At 34.2% G+C, this 22,686-nt stretch overlaps 1 protein-coding gene and 1 long non-coding RNA gene across 2 annotated transcripts in view; both read right to left on the bottom strand.

Annotated features, from left to right (window-relative positions):
• The window catches only part of crybg2 (crystallin beta-gamma domain containing 2), a 72,063-nt gene extending 53,719 nt beyond the window's left edge, over positions 1-18,344 (bottom strand). Inside the window, exon 1 of the mRNA XM_056479407.1 lies at positions 18,132-18,344. Within this exon, the coding sequence (XP_056335382.1) occupies positions 18,132-18,307 (176 nt within the window). The 5' untranslated portion in view covers positions 18,308-18,344. The remainder of the gene's footprint in view (positions 1-18,131) is intronic.
• On the bottom strand, positions 11,446-13,049 carry LOC130246523 (uncharacterized). The gene is made up of 4 exons (XR_008839447.1): positions 12,868-13,049; positions 12,322-12,414; positions 12,139-12,233; positions 11,446-11,758 (listed from the first exon to the last, which is right to left on the bottom strand). It is a non-coding gene; the product is annotated as an uncharacterized LOC130246523 (long non-coding RNA).
• Positions 18,345-22,686: the final 4,342 nt, after the last annotated feature.

The following is a 22,686-nucleotide window of genomic DNA, read 5'->3' as shown; positions in this document are numbered from 1 at the left end:
AAAATAATGATAATAATATTAATAATAATAATAATAATGATAATAATAATAATAATAATAATAATAATAATAATAATAATGATAATAATAATAATAATAATGATAATAATAATTATATATACAATCAGCAAAACAATATTCATTCATTCATTTTCCTTTGGCTTAGTGCTTTATTTATCAAGGGTCGCCATAGTGGAATGAACCGCCAACTATTCCAGAATATGTTTTAAGCAGCAGATGCCCTTCCAGCTACAACCCAGTACTGGGAAACACCCCCACACACACACACACACACACTACAGCCAATTTAGTTAATCAATTTGCCACTGAAAAATCTGTTGCAAACAATTTATTTGTGTTGAATGTAAACAAACAAATTAAATTGAATAATGTTAATAAACTTTAATAATTAATCATTTGTAAACTTTAATAATTAATAAACTTAATTTGTTTGTTTAAATTCAGCCCAAATAAATTGTTTACAACCACTTAACGTAAAAAATTGAGTAAATCCAAGGAATCATCTTTAAATAATGTTTTTCAGTGTAGTGCATGTGTTTGGACTGTGGGGGAAACTGAGGGTTGCAACTATTGATTATTTTAATAATCGATTAATCGGTTGATTTTTTTTGGATTAATTGATAAATCGATAAAACAACCCTTTATTCAAAAACAGAAATAAGATCTTTAGAAAGTGCACACACATGTTGTCCTTGAACATGCCTGAGCTGTTATAATAATAATAATAATAATAATAATAATAATAATAATAATAAACTAACTTAGTAGTTTTGTCCTGTTTTCTTCAGACTCAGACTAGCCAGATGAAATAGCATCATTAATGATGTCTTGTTTTCTGAAAACACCTCAAAATGAAGTGATCGTTTGTTTAAAACAAGCTAAATTATTTGCCAATGGGTTATATTAATATAATAATAATCTAATCTCAAACAGAAGTTTTCAGCGTGACTTCATTATCTCCTGCCATTTTTCTCATCTACTCTTGATTTAAGATGGTTTAGATATTCGGGCTGGAGATGAGATGAAATGAGTAAGAGAAGCTTTTCTGCAGTGCAGCTCTACATGACCACAGATGGAGAAATGAAGGATCCAGAAGAGGCGAGTGAATAAAAACCTGTCTTTAGTCTTCAATATAAAGTGCAGAGTGACTCTCCCAGCGCTGCTTTACTGCTGTTATTAACCCTTTCACTGCTGAGTTTAACAGACTCTCTCTGGCCCCGGGAGTCAGTTTGGTCAGGCGCTCATTATTTTAGAATGTTTCCGTGACGACGCGTCATGTTTGTCACGTGACACACCGCAGCCACAATAGCGCTGTAAGACAGATGAAGCCCTTTTATTATGCTTTTCTATTTTAATATAAAATATCCACACGCTTGCTCATATCTGATCCTCCAATTCACAATAACCTGTAAGTGAGGGTTTGTGTTGTGTAAAAGACGTATAAATGATCTCGATCCTGATCTAGAACGTGAGATGGACGTCTCCATGTTTACCTGCAGCCGCGCATGCCTCATTCATAAAGCAGAACTGCAGGATTCAGCACGTAAACTCATCAGTTACTCCAAGTGTCTGGCCAGCTGGGAGAAGAACAGACTGAAGTGTATCGTTACTTTCACTACGTGTATCTGATATGAAACACATCAGCAAATGATATGGACTGTTAGACTTCCATAGACTGTCTTGTGTGCTTTACAAACTCTAATGTCTTGTTTTACTAGTGCTTGTGTGTGTGTTTACATGTCTAACACATAAAATAAGCATTGGGTGGTTAAAACACTGCAGAATTGTGATAATACGACACGTCTTTCTCTGGCTCAGTGTCAGCCACTGCATCAGCACCGCATCAGCTCATGCTTTCACATCATGCTTGTCAAGCTGGATAACAAGTAGACTCCAGCACCAGGGACATTAGGCTCCTCACTTCAGAACAGAACAACAGCAGGACTCTGGAGTGATGTACCCTGCTGTTGCTCTCTTCTTCACTTCCTCCCTCGTCTTGTATCCCTCCTCTAATGTTACCTCCGCTCGGTTTTTTTGCCTCATCCTGTCTACGAGATCTCTGCTGGCATCAGTGCGCGAGAGAGGCAGAGCATGTTCACTCCGCTGCGCGCACAACTAAAGTTTTTTTAATAATCAAACGGCTCCACATCACGCGACACAACGAATCCATAATGAATATCGTTGCCAACACTTTTAGTAAGCAATTTAATCGATTCGTTGTTGGAGCACCCGGAGGAAACCCACACCAACACTGGGAGAACATGCAAACTCCACACAGAACCGCCAACTGACTCAGCTGAGACTCAAACCAGCAACCTTCTTGCTGTGAGGCGACAGCTGCGCCACCAGTGTGTATTTAACATAATAAACATACACAATACACTGAAAAAAGTGTTGCATGCAAAACTGTTGCAAACAATTCATTTGTGTTGAATTTAAACAAACAAATTAAATTTAATAATGTTCAACTTAATTTGTTTGTTTAAATTCAGCCCAAATAAATTGTTTACAACCACTCAACATAAAAAATTGAGTACATCCAAGGAATCATCTTTGAATAATTTTTTTTAGTGTACACACAAATTAGTTAAACGCAAACTTATGAATTGCAAGTTATTATTCATGATTACTCACTTGACAGCACTATTTTACTATTTTGATTCATGGTTAATAAACATTTATTCACAAATTAATAAATTAACAATTAACTAATTAAATAAATGAATGATCATCTTTAATATAAAGCAGAATGCAGCAGTGACATTTCTGTCTGCTTTTAGAAAGATTTCCAGGTATTGCATATTAAAATATTTAAGTTGATTGAACTACGTTATCAATATCAAAAGTAACAATATAATATCAATATAGTATCAGTATGCAAGTTACGTTATGCTGGGTTACTTTAACACAAAACAATTAACCCAACATCTGTGTTTATCCATATTTGATCCAAATTTGGGTTTAAATAACAAAAATATTTGATGTATAAATGAAGTAAGAAGATTCATCAGTGTATCAACATTTTAAATTATTTTGTGATTCATATGTGCCTAAACAGATTATCATGGACCTGACAAGAATTACCCCTATAATGAAAACTATCATTGATGTTGTATTGGTTTCTGATCATTCTAAAATTTGGAGTAGTGGTGTTATAGATGCTGGTATCAGCGTTAATTGTATTGTATATGTAAATAGGAAAGAGGCTATAAAACATCATAATACAGTGAAACTGAGATCTCTCAAGAAATATAGTCCACAGGTTTTAATGACTGAACTTAGCAAGGTTGACTGGTCTAAGGTCTTGCAGTGTGATGATGTAGATTGGGCCTGGGCTAGGTTCAAGACTAATTTTTTAAAAAGTTTTGGATAAAGTTGCACCTTTTAAAAAATTAAGAATTAAGCAAAGGACTGAACCTTGGATGAAGGGTAGTATTTTAAAAGCAATTAAGGAGCGTTATGATAGTTTTAAAATGTTTTAAAAAAGATAGTAGCAATTTATTTTATTATGATCCCTTACTGAAAAAAACTGCTTAAACCAGCCTAGGCTGGTTGGCTGGTTTTAGCTGGTCGACCAGCCTGGTTTTAGAGGGGTTTTGGCCTTTTCCAGGCTGGTGGCCAGCCATTTCCAGCCTGGTCTTAGCTGGTCAGGCTAGAAAATGACCAGCTAAAACCAGCTTGATCAGCCTAGACAGGCTGGGAGCCCAGCCAAAACCAGCTATGTCCAGCTTAAACCAGGCTGGTCAAGCTGGTTTTAGCTGGATTTAGCTGGTCATTTTCCAGCCTAACTAGCTAAGACCAGGCTGGAAATGGCTAGGAAACCAGCCTGGAAATGGCCAAAACCCCTCTAAAACCAGGCTGGTCAACCAGCTAAAACCAGCCAACCAGCCTAGGCTGGTTAAGAGGTAAAAGAAAGCTAAAAATATTTTTTTTTAGGATAAGATAAAAGAAACTAAGCAAGATTTGCAAAAATTATGTAGATTATTTTAATGATTTAAAGCCTCATAATAAGTCTGAAACTATTTGTTCAAAAATTAACCTTATGGTAATTATTTTAATAGATTTTTTATAACTGTGGCAGAGAAATTGGTGAAAAAGCTCCCAGTACAAAATGGTATTTTAATGATAAATTAGTTACAGAGTATTATGCCAAGTGTGGTTTTAATTTAGGAAGTTTTGTGTTTATTAAAGTAGATGAGGGGAATATATTTAAGAAATTAAAAACACTAAAAAAATAGTAGAGCAACAGGGTTAGATAATATTTCAGTGCAGTTCCTTAAAGACTCTGCGAAATTTATCTCACCAATGGTTACACATATTATCAATCTTTCTATTTGTCAAGGTAAAGTTCCGGAGGAGCTCAAACAAGCAAGAGTGATTCCTCTTTTTAAGAGAGGTTGTAGATTTGATGGTAATAATTATAGGCCAGTATCAATTTTGAGTGAGAGAAACGAGAGTTAGTTGCTGCTTCAAGGTCCTCTTTGTTGTCTTTTATTACACATACACATTTATATGTTAGAGTCAGTAAGACACTTTGAATTACAAAATGATTCATAAACAAGTTGGATAAAATAGCACACTGCATAGATACTTAAAACAAACTCATATCACGATATATAAATAAATAAATAAATAAACAAACAAACAGCAACATGAAACCTTCAACCATTTGCACAGAAATGCTAGAATCTGTCACAAACTGGCTGAATTAATATTACCGTGTTAGGAAGATAAGTATTTACAGTAAGTGATATACGCAGAACACTCTGAATACATGAAATCAAATCACACTTGAAAACATGAATAAACTTCTATATGACATTGGCATCTTAATTATTAATCAAATAATCAGTTAAAACTAGTTATTTATACATGAAAGCATGTGTATTCTAGATTTATATGACATTTAGTTAATTTAACTAACTTCAGTAATAAGTGAGAGAGACAAGAGTTAGTTGCTGCTTCAAGGTTCTCTTTGTTGTCTGAGGATACCTGCAGTCGTCATGGTAACTCAACTCTCTCAACTGCCACTCAGAATTCAGAAAATGCAGCTCAACTGTTCAGTGCAAACTCAGAGGCTGTTTCTCAACACCAAGTACGCAAAGTTTGGACTTGCATCCTTGGAAGAACAAACTACAGAGGACGCGAGGACACAAGTCGGGTACTTCTTCAAATGGAACGGCAGTGAACTTTATAATGTCTCTTACCTCACCATAGATTCATCGGTTTCACTGTACATTTACAAATCTTACAAATCTATATTTTTGATTTAAGAAAATATAAACGTAAATAACCATAAATGTGAAGTCAAATATACACAGACTCGTGTATTTGATTATCAGATATAATAAACTACAATGAACATTATACAAGTATAAAGTACAAGACATGAATAATAGGAAATAACGATAACGTTAAGCAATTTGGTAAACAAAGACAAACAGCGAACAACACGGTAACATATTTAAAAGACAATTATAAAACATAACAAAATAACACTGCCAAAATAATACACCTGAGAATAAATCATAGATTTAAAATCCAAAAACTGTCTGTTAGATATGCACACGATGTATTAGATATCATGTTTTAACTACAATAGAGAGATGAGATCCAGCGGTACATCCGTGATGGACTGGCCGACGTAAAGCTGCTATCGGCGGGGGAGGCTGGGGGTCAGAGTCCGCATAATCTGAGGCACATGATTAATAATCTGAGGGACAGACGAGTCTTCGCTGAGGCCAGCTTCCAGCCTCCGCCGCTGAGACTGCAGCTCTGCACAAGACGTTTGGCCAGCGGAGAAATTAAAATGGTCGTGCCCAACTGAGCCTGGTTTCTCTCAAGGTTTTTTTTCTTCACTTTCGCCAATATGTGAAGTTTTTCCCTCTCCGCTGTCGCCACTGGCTTGCATGGTTCAGGATCTGTAGAGCTGCGCATCGTTGGATTTGCTCTTCAATATTTGGACTCTCAGTAGTGATTATTAAACCACACTGAACTGAGCTCAACTGAACTGAACTTAAACACTACAAACTGAACTACACTGTTCCTATTTACTGTGACCTTTTATGTGAAGCTGCTTTGACACAATCTACATTGTATAAGCGCTATACAAATAAAGGTGAATTGAACATAGTCAAAGATGCGCTGTCTTTATAAACAAACTGCCGATTTGAGTGTAAAACAACCACATTCTCACCTGAAAAACTCTTAAAGCTTTATTTTGTGACACAACAGAGGAGTATTTTTAAAACCGTGTGGGTTTTCTCCTCCGCAATCAGCTTTCACTGGTTACGCTGCAATGCATTCTGGGATACCTGTGCTTCACAAGTTCGCACAAGTCACCTCTCTATGCATCCTTGGCAAAAGGGGCAGAGCAAGTACACATGCGGGAATTTTATCTGTACTTGGCAAGATAAGTGAACTTTGAATTGAAACAGTACTTCGGCGACGGTTGATAACGTTTCACGAGGACACATGAACACAATACAGACAAGCATGCATATTGAGAAACAGCCAGTATAATTGTATTTGAGTAATTCAAATACAGTGTAAATACACATAGAAATAAACAAATTAAAGTGAAACATATACAAATAATTTACTTTGTGACCCAAACTATATGTGGGATGGTCTCAACATTATCAACTCAAACGTGTTACTAGCTAATAGAGCAATCAGATACCACAATTTTCTTAAATAAACTCCACATAAAGACGATCCTTCAGTCATTAAAGCATCAATGCCTCATCAGGCTCACCTACTTAATCAACACAATGGACTTTAATTGTGCAGCTTTACACCTGCTTATGAATAAAGACGCCATTCATAACTCAGCTTTGATTCTGCAATGCACCAGAAATGTTTGGGTGGAGCGGATATATGCAAAAATGTCTCTCTTGAAGGAAACAGATGAATAGTTTGAAAGTGAATCACGCATTTCCGTCATTCATATAAAAGAGCAAGTGTTTCTTGAATTATACCAATGCCTAATAAACTGAACTTAATCTGCAAGCCACGCAAGAGAGTCTTTAAAAACATAAGAATAAAATTAAATAAATGTTGAGTGGACAGCTGAAACCAAAGATGCAGCACTGTCTGGGGTTAATGATATGTATATTGATGAATTTATAATATAGAGTTGTGTGGAAAAGTGTTTGCTCGGTTACGGATTTCTTATTTTGCATGTTTGTCACACTTTAATGTTTCAGTTTATCAAATCAAGTTCAGATATCAAAGAAAAACAAAATGAAAACTTCGGAGTGGCCTAGTCAAAGCCCTGACGTGAATCTAAATGTTTTCAATACACATGTAATGATTTACTTGTGTGTGTGTATTTATATATATATATATATATATATATATATATATATATATATATATATATATATATATATATATATATATATAAATAAAAGAAACTGCTCCCGATTAGAATCAACGAGCAAATCAGCCAGAATAGTATCAGACTTTTATTGGTAATTTTTGGAAATTGCATGGCTTAAATACCTGCTAGTTTCATGCCTTAATATGGCTTGCTCTCTATAATGCAGTGAGGCATTGTTTGTGTGTGTGTGTGTGTGCGCATTGAAAAGCTGTGGAGAACAGTATAACAGCTGACAGGTCAGGAACACTGACGCTGTATTTCAGCATCTGATCTGACGGCAGACACTGAATTAGAAAGTTTTTCTCTCGCGCCTGAACCGCTTCTGACAGAAGCATAACGGCTTTGACACACACCTTTCAAAATCAAAGTTGTGGAACACAAAAACACTCCGCAAGCCACTCAAAACGGTATTGACAACCATTTTCGAATCAAGATTTACCAGTTTTTAAACGCTGAAAACGGAAGTCCTTAGCATTCTAGCGGAAGACGCTGGTCACTATATGGCGGCCTTCATGCAGCAACGAAGAAAAAGGTCTATACACAGTAAACAAAATTATTTAAATGCAAACTTTAAAATGTAAAAATTGTACTTTCAAGACTGCAACTTTCTCATGATGCGGTTATTCTTTTTTCTCTCTGCATCCTCATAATGCATCTAATATGCTCTAAATGCTTTTTCAAATGATGAAAATGTATTACCGTTAAAACTGTATTTTACACCACGATTAGGACCTTGTGATAATTTTAATAGCTTCATTTGGAAATAATTAATCACTTTAAATTGATTTTAATGATTCTGTTGAGGAGTGCATTGGCACAAAATATAATAGACAAATTACCAGCATATGATAAAAATGAAGGAGTCTAATGATATTCAGGTTTAGGAATAATGTTCAACAAAACTGTATTAGTCTTCATTGTCATTCATTCATTCATTTTTTTTCAGCTTAGTCCCTTTATAAATCTGGGGTCGCTGCAGCGGAATGAACCGACAACTTATCCAGCTTATGTTTTACGCAGTGGATGCCCTTCCAGCTGCAACCCATCACTGAGAAACACCCATACACACTCATACATATGGACAACTTAGCTTACCTAATTCACCTATAGCGCATGTCTTTGGACTTATGGGGGGAAAGCATGTGGAGGAAACCAACACCAACAAATGGAGAACATGCAAACCTAACAAAGAAATGCCGACTGACTCAGCCGAGGCTTGAACTAGCGACCTTCTTTCTGTGAGGCGATTGTGCAACCCACTGCGCCACCGTGTCACCCTAGTGTTCATTGTATAAATAATCAAATATAATCTTTGTTAAAGCTACAAATGTAAAAATTCATTGCATCCAACTACTTTAACCTTGCTGAAAATGTTAAACACCGACTTTAAACACACACACACACACACACGCACACACGCACGCACACACGCACGCACGCACGCACGCACGCACACACGCACACACACAACTAAATATGTGTGGTAAACTTCACTTAATTATGATTAAAATGAAACTCCACAATTGCGACTTCACATTGCGATATCCATGCTAAAATTATATATTATGCAGACCTAACCACAATATAAGTGACAGAACATAATATGAACTATAATATGATACACTCAGCGGCCACTTTATTAGGTACACCTTACTGGTACCGGGTTGGACCCCCTGTTGCCTTCAGAACTGCCTTAATCCTTCATGGCAGACATTCAACAAGCTACTGGAAATATTCCTCAGAGATTTTGCTCCATATTAACATGATAGCATCACACAGTTGTTGCAGATTTGCCGGCTGCACATCCATGATGTCAATCTCCCGTTCCACCACATCCCAAAGGTGCTCTATTGGATTGAGCTCTGGTGACTGTGGAGGCCATTTGAGTACAGTGAACTCATTGTCATGTTCAAGAAACCAGTCTGAGATGATTCACGCTTTATGACATGGTGCATTATCCTGCTGGAAGTAGCCATCAGAGGATGGAGACACTGTGCTCATAAAGGGATGGACATGGTCAGCAACAATACTCAGGTAGGCTGTGGTGTTGACACTATGCTCAATTGGTACTAATGAACCCAAAGAAAATCTCCCCCACACCATTACACCACCACCAGCACCAGCCTGAACCGCTGACACAAGGCAGGATGGATCCATGCTTTCATGTTGTTCTGAGTCGAGCATCTGAATGTGTCAGCAGAAATGGAGACTCATCAGACCAGGCAACATTTCTCCAATCTTCTATTGTCCAGTTTTGGTGAGCCTGTGTGAATTGTAGCCTCAGTTTCCTGTTCTTAGCTGACAGGAGCGGCACCCGGTGTGGTCTTCTGCTGCTGTAGCCCATCCGCCTCAAGGTTGGACGTGTTGTGTGTTCAGAGATGCTCTTCTGCAGACCTCGGTTGTAACGAGTGCTTATTTGAGTTACTGTTGGCTTTCTATCAGCTGGAACCAGTCTGGCCATTCTCCTCTGACCTCTGGCATCAACAAGGCATTGACGCATGCAGCAGATCGTCTTGACCATGTCTACATGCCTAAATGCATTGAGCTGCTGCCATGTGATTGGTTGATTAGAAATTTGCGTTAATGTGCAGTTGGACGGTGTACCTAATAAAGTGGCCGGTGAGTGTATATTATCATCTTGACAAGTCCTAATGCACACTCAAGGTGCATTAATTTAAATTTATAATAATTAAACACTCCATCATTAATTATTTTTCACTTAGTAAGCAAATATTGATTTGATATCCGTCAATACTACGTTGTTTACTAAAATCAGTAACAGTGCATGCATCCAGACACTGATTCAACAGCATCAAAGTGTTTAATTGTGCATGCATGTACACGCAGTGATAATCCCGGAGCTTCTGCTACAATCAGAAGGGAGTTGTCTGTTGTTGGAGGACTAAAGATTGCAGGGTCTTTTTGCTAAATATTTGGCTCTGCATTCCAAAGCCAACCTTAAAGCCCCGGGCACACCACACTGACTGAAGATATGCTGGTCTGAAGATGCACAAACATGCACATTTCAAATTGAGCCCATGAGTATAACTACTGAATTAATGCCCTTTAAGCTGGAAGATTATATTTCTACTGTTTAAAGGTCTCATCTTTACTGTTTTTATGTCACGCATTGCAATGAAAACTTTCACTCTTGTTTCTACTGTAGGTTCATGCACAGGCTTCAGGCCGGAGGCTACAAGCCAACGCTGGAGTTTCAGTGTGATGAAGACTGCAAGCATGCGGTGCGGCCTGTTCCTTTAGCTAACATATCATCTGCTGGAATGCTGCATGCAAAACTAGTTCACAAGATTCACTTATCATGAAAAAAAAACTAGTCTGGATTAGTCTAATGCTCTGTTCACTGGTTATAATGCACACTCTATTAATAAACTTCAGTTAGTGCAGATGCAGCTGCCAGAGTTCTTACCAGGACAAGAAAATACGAGCATATCACCCTGATTTTATCCTCTTAACACTGGCTGCCTCTTAAGTTCCATATCTGGCTGCGTGATATTGGCAAAAACTGACATTGTGATATTTGTTTCACTGTAAAAAATCTTATGTGCTATTTACAAAAAAAAATTGTGGTAACACTATTGCACGTATTATTTTTAAGTAAATTTCAAGACTTGATTTTTTTAGCAAAAACCACTTGAATGAATCATGTGAAAATTACTAAATTTTTTGAGTGATAGATGAAGATTTTAATATTATTAGCGGAATGTGCTTTTATAATTTAAGCAAATCCACCACCATTTACTCATATTTATTTTTTTTAACAAAAACCACTTGAAAGAATCTTGTGAAAATTACTAGTTTTTTTAAGTGATAGATGATGATTTTAATATTATTAGTGGAATGTGCTTTTATAATATATGCAAATAAATCACCATTTACTCAAATTTATTACTGAAAATTACTCATTCATAAAATGTAAAATATATAATGTATAATGAAAAACATACACAATACATTTAGGCCAAATATCATTTTATTACATGTTACACTGATAACAAAATAGTACAATGTGTTAAACAAATCTATATAAAATTTACAGCAATGCTAATCTCTGATAAAAATTCCTTTATCCATGTCATGGAAAAAACTGACCTGTCAACTTTCCTTTGTAGGAATAGTCACATTTTAGACAATATTTGACAGAATTTGTGTATTGCAAACTTAATATTCATTTCTTTGTAAGTGATTTTAATTTGTGGAATATTTGTATAAATCCAGTTCAGCGATTCTAGATTTTCCAGGCTAGCCATGACTCACTTATCCTCCAAGACAATGCAGAAGTCCTCATGGTTGGTCATCCCTCTGACAGACAGCAATTCTCTGTGCATTCCCACACTGTAAAATAAACATTACGTTTAATATATTGAAATCATGCAGTTGTACATTTCAAATGTTTAAGGTTTACTAAAACACATTAAGGAAATATATTAATGAAATAAACCATTTCTTTTTATATCTGTGAACAGTAATTCTTCATAATGTTTGAGTAGATGTTGCTGACTGACACAAATACACAAGTAGTTTGACTTATAATGGACAGGGTGTTTAAATGTATACTAGTGTACAGACATTTATAAAAACAAACCATGTTTATACAAGGAATAGTGCATTCAACAGTGTAATGCTTGAGCTATATATTTTTTTGTAAGCATGCAAAAATATAAAATGCAGTTTTCTGAAGATCATAAATATCTGAAACAGTTTGAGACACTTACATTGCACTCCTGGATGAGCTCTTCCTCTTATTCATACAGATAGACCAGCAACAGAGGACGACATCTCTCGTTTCATCCCTGATTTAATGTGAGGTCTGATGCAAAAAAGTGTAGAAATTAGTAATAATAATAATAATAATAATAATAATAATAATAATACACAAATAACATTATTAAAAATACCTGATGTATGGCACCCATTCTCTTTATCAAAATCTGCCTCAATAAACTGCTCCTCTTTAGTGGGAAAACACTGCGAAAGTTTTCTTCATTAAACTGAAAAATGAAGCAAACAAATATTAGTATTTATGTACAGTATTATATATAAACAGTTCATTACATTACATCAGCAATGCTGTAAAAGGAACCTTATGAAATGGAAAAGCACTAGCTGTACATAAACCCCATTGAATAGCTAGCTAACTTAGCTTAGCTTAGCTTAGATTTACCACTTAACAAGCTCACTGTTGTTCATCTGCTTAACTGTTGCCTGATCATTGCTGTTAAATATTACAATGCAAATAATTTGTTCAACTTCATTATATAATTCAGAATGAACATTGAAGCAAATCAATTTCAAATAGGAATGGGTGGTTAAAACTACCCGTGTATCCCTTTATACATCATATGGCAAAAACTAAGCTCCTGAACAAGCTTGAACAGCATGTGTCTTTCCTGAAAGAGCTTAGGTTATTTAAGACAATAAAATGATAAACTGTTAATGCTTACCTCTTAACATGCTCGCTGTTGATCTGCTCCTTCAAAATGTCGTCTGATCACTGCCGTTGTTGAGATTCAAATGCAAACATCTCAATCAAATCCACATAATTGAGTGAATTTTCTTAAAATAAACGTGAAGCCATCTTTCCTCAATTTTATTAGCTTAACTGGTTTCTCAAATTAAGCTTAATAATTGCACTAGTTTGCTTAAAAAAATAAGTAAAATTAAAATCTTAGTTATATTAGCGAAATCTTCTTAATATTTTATAATAAATCCAGAATATCAATTTTTTAAAGAAAATATGCTCATTATTTTTAATGACCTCATTAATTTTTTTAATGAAAATTACAAGCCTCAAGATTCATTTTTTACAGTGTTGGCTGCAATAAATGATGCAGTAAAAATATAACTTCACTAGCTGACTTATAACTGTATTAAAAAATAAATACTCAACATTAGAAATAAAATAAACCCCGTCTTATGGTTTTCAGTGGAGTCTAACAGTATTGAGGTACAAGCCCCTCAGCTCTAAGAACATAGTAAACACAGTAAGTGTATTCCTGCACACACCATAATCCACAGAACTCCATATAGAAACTTTGTAAAGAGTTATCTAAAGCTAGTTATCTAAACCAGCAACAATCAAGAATGCATGATTATATGCTGTCATGGCTTTGCAATCTAAAAATGTGATTATAATGGAAGTCAATGAGGCAAAAACAGCACCGACATCACCAAAGTAGTATTAAATATTACATTTGAACAGTACACAAGGGTTAACGCTTCTAATTTGGACTGTAATGATGTACATTATTATATATTTAATCAGGCAGCGATGCTGTAAATCTACAGAAGTGTTTCAGAGATCTTTATAAACTCTTCCTGTGACCCAGCAGACACTACACTGATGATAACTTAATAAACTCTGAGTCTACACGAGCAACAGGTTTGGGGATTTTCAAAGCCCTGCTCTCACATGACCTGCTGCGAACACACACTCTGTTTGTCTTTGTGCCCTGGTTTGTTTGGCATTGGAGACACATGGCGAACAGCAAACAGCGGGACAGATCCTGTCTGTTATTATAACCGTCAGCTTCTGGAGAAACACTCACACATCAGGCTGCTTTCAGAAGCTTTTGTGGACAAACACAGACGGCGAATTACAGCAACACACAACATGCATGTAGAAAAAGTGTGACACCCTATTGATCTTCATAGTTTTTATATAAGGACATAATAAATAAAACTCTATGGTCATTGCACTGCAATAAATGATTTTCTTACTTAGAGATGTTGTCTAGTTTCTAGTCCAAATATGTAAAGATTCCTAATCAAGAAGCATTTTCTAGACAAGCCAAAAATATTGTCTTGTTTTCAGAAATAATGAGTCAAAATGAAGAGTCTAAGGAAGTCAAAATCTAAATTCTTAAATGTTAATACTCCAAAATGCTGGGTTATTGTAATGCAATGTTGGGGAAAATATCGACACACAAAGTGTCATTTTACTTTAATTGAAAACAAACAAACTTTCAAAAAGTTGTGTTTGTGATGAGGTCAAATTGACCCCACACTCTAGAAATCGCTGGGTTGTTGTAACCCAATGTTGGGTCAAATATGTACAAACCCCAAAAAGGTATTATTAAAATGGCTAAAAAATAGAATTGAAATAAATTGTCCATATTTGAGCCGGTGTTGAGTTAAACCATTGCTGCAGTTTTTAAGGTGTCCTAACTTTTAACATATGAATGTAAAAGTGTTTAAAATACACTAAAATACGCGTTTGTATTTACTTCTATCTTAAAAGTACATCCAAAATTATACTCATGGTGTGTTTTTTAACAGACGCCTATGCACGCACATGGATTTAAACAGTCATCTTTCATGACCATTTATAAGTTTTCATTCATTCATTCATTCATTTTCCTTTGGTCCCACACACACCACAGCCAATTTAGTTAATCCTATTCACCTATAGCGCATGTATTTAGACTGTGAGGGAAACCGGAGCATCCAGAGGAAACCAACTCGATGATAACATACAAACTCCACACAGAATCACCAACTGACCCAGCTGGGACCTTCTTGCTGTGAGGCAACAGTACTAACCACTGAGCCACCGAGCCGCCCCATTTATCAGTTTTATATAATGCAAAATTGTCACGGTTAGAAATTCTCTTTTATATAATATAAAATAGGTTATCATTGAGAAACATGTCTATTCAAATACCCATCAGACATCCACTCATTATCCATTAAAAACTTAAATAAACTTAATTTTTAAATTAGATGTGATTCAATTAAATACATGACTTTGATTCACTAAAGTATGCATAACACGTGTATTAAAAAAATAGCTGACCCTGAACAGATGACCTGCAATGCTTGTTCAGGGTTATAATTGAGGTATAATGTGAACATTTAATTTCCTCACACAATGTCAGGCCTTTTAAAGTGATTGATTATTTAACCCACATTCAGTCTGACTACTCAGATCCACAGATTAACAAATATCTGCTATAAGTGTCTGGATAATTTGTAAACTGTAAAATCACCAACTTTCTCCCACCCTGTGTTAATTACAGAACACCTGTAGTCATTTTATGACCATGAGTTACTCTTATATGACTAAAAGGGATCATAAAACAGCAATGTTGACCTTATTTTCTGAACACATACACCAGATGACGAGTTAAGATGATGAATAAACTCAAATACAGCCAAAAGTCTCATGCATTAGAAGTCAGAGATGATTTTTGACCTAACATTTACATTACCACTGATTCACGCTTTTAATCAAAGTTACTTATAAATGATGCATTAAACAAGTAATGCATAGTAAAGTGGCACATCATTATGTTTTGACTACTTACATTTATTTTATTTTAATAGAAACTAGCAAACGCTTTAATGTCCTTAAAAGATGCATCATTTGTTTTTTATAATTTGCACTATTTTATTTCATTTTTTATAGATATAACTGTGGCATTTTGGCACTGAATTATAGTATGTTCATAAACATCAACACCAATGGATAAACCACAAAAGCATCAAATGCTGATCACTTTTTTAATATTTATGTAAGAAAAATTAGTTGTTTGTGTCAGAAAATAACTCAATTCAATAATTCAGAACATTAATGTTGTTTTGTCAGAAATAAATATTTGGGTTTCTCTAATACGAACTGCTTTTGGAGCAAGAATAAGCTCAAATGCAGTTCCATTCATCTCAAAGGTCATTCTGCAGATTTGATGTTTTTTTCTTCATTTCATTACATTATACGTTGACTTAATAATATAAAATTATTTGTTTAGATTTTATCAACTCATTCAATCCCTAACCTTTCCTTCACAATAGTTCATGTGTAATCTTCAAAATAATACTTAAAGATTTGTATAAAGTTATTAAATTTGCCATATTAAAATTTAACTTCCCAAAAGTTGTTTTCTTGGATTATAATTGGACAGAATATTGCTAATAAACCATAGTAAAACTGCTTTAAAAAGTGTTGTTACATTTCAATTTTTCCTGTAAATTTATATTTGTTATTATAACTAATAAAGAATTACGTACCAACAAAAACTCACTAAATCAATTATTCGCATTTACAAATAACAAAAGAGAAAATAACGTTAAATATTGTATTTACGTTAAGTTAAATCATACAAGCAGGCCTCAGGCGGGACTACAGTACCAACCACACCGCGATTATCGAGTACAAAAACACAAAATCAAACCCAATGTTGGTTATAATCAGCAGATGTTTAAAAGAGAAAGTAATAGACTTACATTTCCTTCAAAATCTTGGCGATAAATTTGTATATTTCTACTCCGTCATGGTAAACAAGTACAAACTCAACTCGCTAATGAAGAAACGAGCACAGACCTAAAAGCCGGCCCGAATCTCCGGATTTGCCCTTTTAGCTCGCTCACAGCGCTTAGTAATTAATTCGCTCCGGTTTTTGTTCAGTTCCGTTCCGCGTTTTTTGTTTGCTTTCGATTCTTCCGTGCATTCAAAAAACACTGACAATCCGACTTTTAAAATTATTAATACATTTTTCAAAAACTAAATATAATAAATTAAGATATTATTTATCATTCATATTAAATTAAACAAATTCATATGAGAGAATAGGACATTACATTTAAAATTCTGTCACACTTTACGCATTATGTAAATTTTCTGTCATATTAGATGACAGACACAAACTATAGCCTACTTTATAAATGCAATACAAAAACAAGATTATATATGAGAATAAATTACAGTATTTTTTGTGATCTTTTTTATTAGGATTTTATGTCTTTAATACCTTCTATTGTAGCGCTTTGGGTTTAAGAAGTGCACATTACAAATAAATTGTATTATTATTATTCTGACTGGTTTTTTATTATTTATTCTGATGTCAAAAAAATTCTTGACTTTTTAAAATTAAATATTAATTACTGAATTAGGCTATATTTATTTCATACTTCCTGTAAATTGTAGTATGTAAAAACACACGATGGTTTTGTCCCTGTGAGTTCATTCAACCCAACATTAGGTCAATGTTTTCAGTTACATTTAAATGACTCTTTTTAACCCCAATGATTGGATATATCCATATGTGAACCAACACTGAGTTATAAAAACCCAACATGCTAATAGTGTGTCTAGCATAGGCATTTCTTCTCAAGTTCGTCATCAGCATGATTTATAAATCAATTTTATAGGACAGAAAAACATAATACAAAATACATCTATAAAATATTGATGCAACCCAAACGCTGGGTCAAATATGGACAAAACCAACCACTGGGTCTAAAAATGCCATTTAAATTGTTCCAACACAGACTATATATCACTTTTAACTATAATAAATGTTAATAAAAGTCACTTTTTTAAACTTTAAGGTTAAAAGTTGTTTAAAAAAAAAAGATCAAGAAGTCGAAAGCAGAAATAAATGAAGAAAAATAAAAACATGGATCTCAAAATACAAAAAAACTGCTAATTTAAGTTTTTTGTAGTGTAATATACAACACAAACACAGACAATATATCACTTCTAGCTATTAAAAATGTCAATAAACGTCAGAGGACCGACTATAGGATCTCATAATGCAATTCAAAAGCATAAATAAATGAGAAAGAAAACTGCTAATTCATGGATGCAGTGTATAGTATTTATGCAGTGTATAGTATTTATTTACATGGGAGGCATGTTTGTGCACGGTGTAAGGTTAAACACATGCAGTCAGCCTCTCTCCATATGAATGAATGAATGTGTATGTTTTACCTGTCAGTGTTTGGATTGTCCTCTGAGCTCTCATTTTTCTTCTTCTTCTTCCACTTGAAGAGTCTGAGAGATCCTCTACTGCTGTCAGTCTTGGGCTCGGGCTCCGACAGGTTCACTTCACTCCGAGAAAACAAGTTCTTCAGAGTTTTCCTGCTGGAACTGCTTTTCTTCTCCATCTCCAGACTGAAGGAATGAATGCAGAGAGATCGAGAGCTGCGCTGCAAATGAACAGATGCTCAAACCAGCCCTCTTTAACTAGGGAGACACCTACTGCAGGGTTTGCACAAGTGTACACTAGGTAGGCAGCTCTCTCTGTAACTCCACCTCTGTAGTAGTGGCAAGGAAAACATTTATAAAGACATGTTTAATCAACATATATTCAATAAACAGATAAGCAGATTTACCCATGTGTAAATGGATATTGTTTATTAACCATACACTATAGTAAAGTCTACTTTACTGGGTATATTATAGTATTTACACCTCTTTGTAATTTATTGTGTTTTTTAACCATATACTGTACAGTAAACTGTTTACAACTCTTTGCTAATGAGTGCTACAGCATAGGCTACAGTGAACTGATCAATTGTGATAAATACTGTAGTATAGTGTAGTGTTTACTACAGTAAACTGTGGTGTATTGTAGTGTAATATATCCTATGCTTGTAGTCATTTGCTTATTTTAGTGTAGGTCTTGTGTTACCATAGCAACTGTAGAATCACCACAACAAATCAATTACTGTAGGTCTTGTGTTACCATAGCAACTGTAGAATCACCACAACAGATCAATTACTGTAGTTGTTGTGTTACCATAGCAACTGTAGAATCACCACAACAGATCAATTACTATAGGACTTGTGTTACCATAGCAACTGTTGAATCACCACAACAGATCAATTGCTGTAGTTGTTGTGTTACCACAGCAACTGTAGAATCACCACAACAGATCAATTGCTGTAGTTGTTGTGTTACCATAGCAACTGTAGAATCACCACAACAGATCAATTACTGTAGTTGTTGTGTTACCATAGCAACTGTAGAACCCCCACAACAGATCAATTACTGCAGTTGTTGTGTTCCCATACCAACTGTAGAATCACCACAACAGATCAATTACTGTTGTTGTTGTGTTACCATAGCAACTGTAGAATCACCACAACAGATCAATTACTATAGTTCTTGTGTTACCATAGTAACTGTAGAATCACAACAGATCAATTACTATAGTTCTTGTGTTACCATAGCAACTATAGAATCACCACGGTAAATAAATTCAAAGTGAGATCAAGCTTATTAGTATGCAGTTTGTTAAAAATATACATAGATGAATAATAATGAAGGAATTTATATTAAACACTATAGTATTTTTAATTAATACAGATTAATTGATTAAAATTACTTTACTATAGTGTGGTTCCAAAACACTAGTATTTACTGTAGTATATTTTCATGTGAAATTCTTTTACATTTCTTGCAGGTGGACTGATTATGTTATTAAGGACAGAGAAGCTTTTTTGTTAACAGAGTAAATAAATAATTTACAGAGGGAAAAACATTTAATTTACTGCACAGCCTGGAGAGAATATGAATCATATGTCAGTGTGTGTTATTACACCTGTTCAAATACACAGAAAGAACACACCATAGGGGAAATTGATATAAATGGCCTGAAGGATTTTAATTAGTTTATTTACAGACCACCTGAAAAACATATGGCTACACACACACACACACACGCACACGCACACGCACACACACACACACACACACACACACACACACACACACACACACAGATAAAATAAAATAAAAGTAAATTAAATTAAATTAAATTAAATGTAAAAATTAAATTAAATTATTTTTTATCAAAATAAATTTAATTATATTAAATATTTAATAAATAAATAAATACATGAATAAATATTTATTTAAATAAAAGTGTTGGGCTTGTCCAAATTTGAATATACAGATTCATTGATATTTATTTTATTTAAATAGAAGTTTTCTATTTATGGCCAGTATTGTTTTTTAAATCTCACAAAAAGCTATAATAATAATAATAATAATAATAATATTATTATTAATAATATTAATAATAATAATAATAATAATAATAATAATTATTATTATTATTAAGTTAAATAATTTGTTTGGCAAAAATGTCTAAAATAACCAATGTAGGCATATTAACACAGCCTGAACACAGACGCCTTTAAACACACAGAACAGATGATAATGTGGATTATAGGAAAATTTTTTATTTATTTTAGTGATAAGTGATCTCTTACATTAGCCTAGCAAAACACAAGCTTCACTCTTCAGTTATTATGTCGCCACGCTGTCGCTTATTAATAATTATTTATATTCCATCTTAGTAATAATATAAACCAGATATTTGATTGTTTTTACAATAATTTTACAGAATTTGGGAGTTATTTATTGCTAGATTTGCAGTTTACAGGACAAAGTTGCATTTATTTTAATGTTTAATTTATTACCTGGGTATTATTAGTATGCATTTATTTATTTATTTATTTATTTATTTATTTATTTATTTATTTATTTATTTATGTTTTAAAGATATAATGACACTCTTAGCTCAGTAGATGGAGCTAGAGTATACAGAACAATCACTTACATTCATAAATTATCAAGACAATTTAATGTTGTACGTGAGCTAATCCATAATGATACACCTAAAAGTTTACGAAAGTTACTAAATAAAATTATTTAAATATAAAATATGCCATACATGAGGGCTGATGGGTCACACACAGACACAGACACACACACATGCACACACACACACACACACACACACACACACATGCACACACACACACGCACACACAGTATTGTTTACGTAAATAATACAATAAAATAACGTAATAACGTAAACAATACAATAAAAGTAAATAATTAATTAATAATTAGGCCTGTGTTAAAACAGTTGTATTTAAATGTACTTTTCTAAATACTTTGTCTGAAAGTTTATTTAAATACACAACTCAATACTACTTAAATAGGAACTGAACTCTTTATTGTTTATATTTGATTTAACTTCTTATTGTAATTAATTTCTTAACGATTGGTTTTATCTAAAGCATCTGCAGTTGATTGAGATAATTCATTCATTCATTCATTTTCTTTTCAGCTTAGTCCCTTTATTAATCTGGGGTCGCCACAGCGGAATGAACCACCAACTTATCCAGCTCATGTTTTACACAGCGGATGCCCTTCCAGCTGCAACCCATCACTGGGAAACATCCATACACATTCACTCACACACATACACAACGGCCAAATTTTAGCATACCCAATTCCCCAATAGCACATGTCTTTGGACTTGTGGGGGAAACCGGAGCACCCGGAGGAAACCCACACCAACACCGGGAGAACATGCAAACTCCACACAGAAACACCAACTGACCCAGCAGAGGCTTGAACCAGAGACCTTCTTGCTGTAAGGTGAAAGGGCTACCCACTGCACCACCACGTCACCCCGTTTGAGATAACATTAATATTATTAGTGATGTTAATAACACAAATATTAACATTTAGATTTTTCAACTAAACACACAATCACACACAAACATTACACACACACACACACACACACACACACACAAACACACACACACACACACACACACACACACACACACACACACACACACACACTCAATCACTAAATACAAGCACACACACGTTACTAACTGCACAAAATGTACTCATTACTAATTTCTAATGAATTGTTTCTTAAACGAGTGATTATGTGCAATAAATGTCAATTTCTTTACTTAAAAATATAATTATTCAATAAAATACATTTGTATAACAAAAAAACGTGATTGTTCCGCTTCTCTAAACCGATTTATACCATACTGTTTAAATCTTTTAAGGCACGTACATCATAAGTAACTGTAATTAAATGACCTAAAAATGAACAGAAATCCCTTACTTTACTTATTTGAGCTGATCAGAGATTTTATTACAGTAATTAGTAACTTTATTTACATAAACACTGCATAAATTACTGCAGAAGTTAAAGTCCAATAAAGTGTGATGAGAGTCTGTGAGCAGCAGAGGGCGAGAAACCACTGCAAACCTGAAGGAGACAACACACACTAATCCTGCTGAAACTGAGTGATGTAAACAAACTAATAAACAAACAAACTAACTAACTAACTAACTAACTAACTAACTAACTAACTAACTAACTAACTAACTAACTAACTAACTAACTAACTAACTAACTAACTAACTAATTAACTAACTAACTAACTAACTAACTAACTAACTAACTAACTAACTAACTAACTAACTAACATACACAAAACCCTCATGTGACAGCATTAATATACTGCATTGCTACTCTCTGATGTTTTAAAGCGTTTGTTTTATCTTCACTCACATGTAAGTGGTCTTGGATAAAAGCATTCACTTTATGAGTAAATTCATTCATTCATTTTCTTTTCAGCTCAGTCCCTTTAATAATCTGGGGTCTCCACAGCAGAATGAACCGCCAACTTATCCAGCATATGTTTTCCGCAG

This window comes from Danio aesculapii, chromosome 19 (genome assembly GCF_903798145.1).
Source record: "Danio aesculapii chromosome 19, fDanAes4.1, whole genome shotgun sequence".
In the NCBI taxonomy this organism is placed as follows: Eukaryota; Metazoa; Chordata; class Actinopteri; order Cypriniformes; family Danionidae; genus Danio; species Danio aesculapii.
This window is presented reverse-complemented; position numbering and strand designations above follow the sequence as displayed.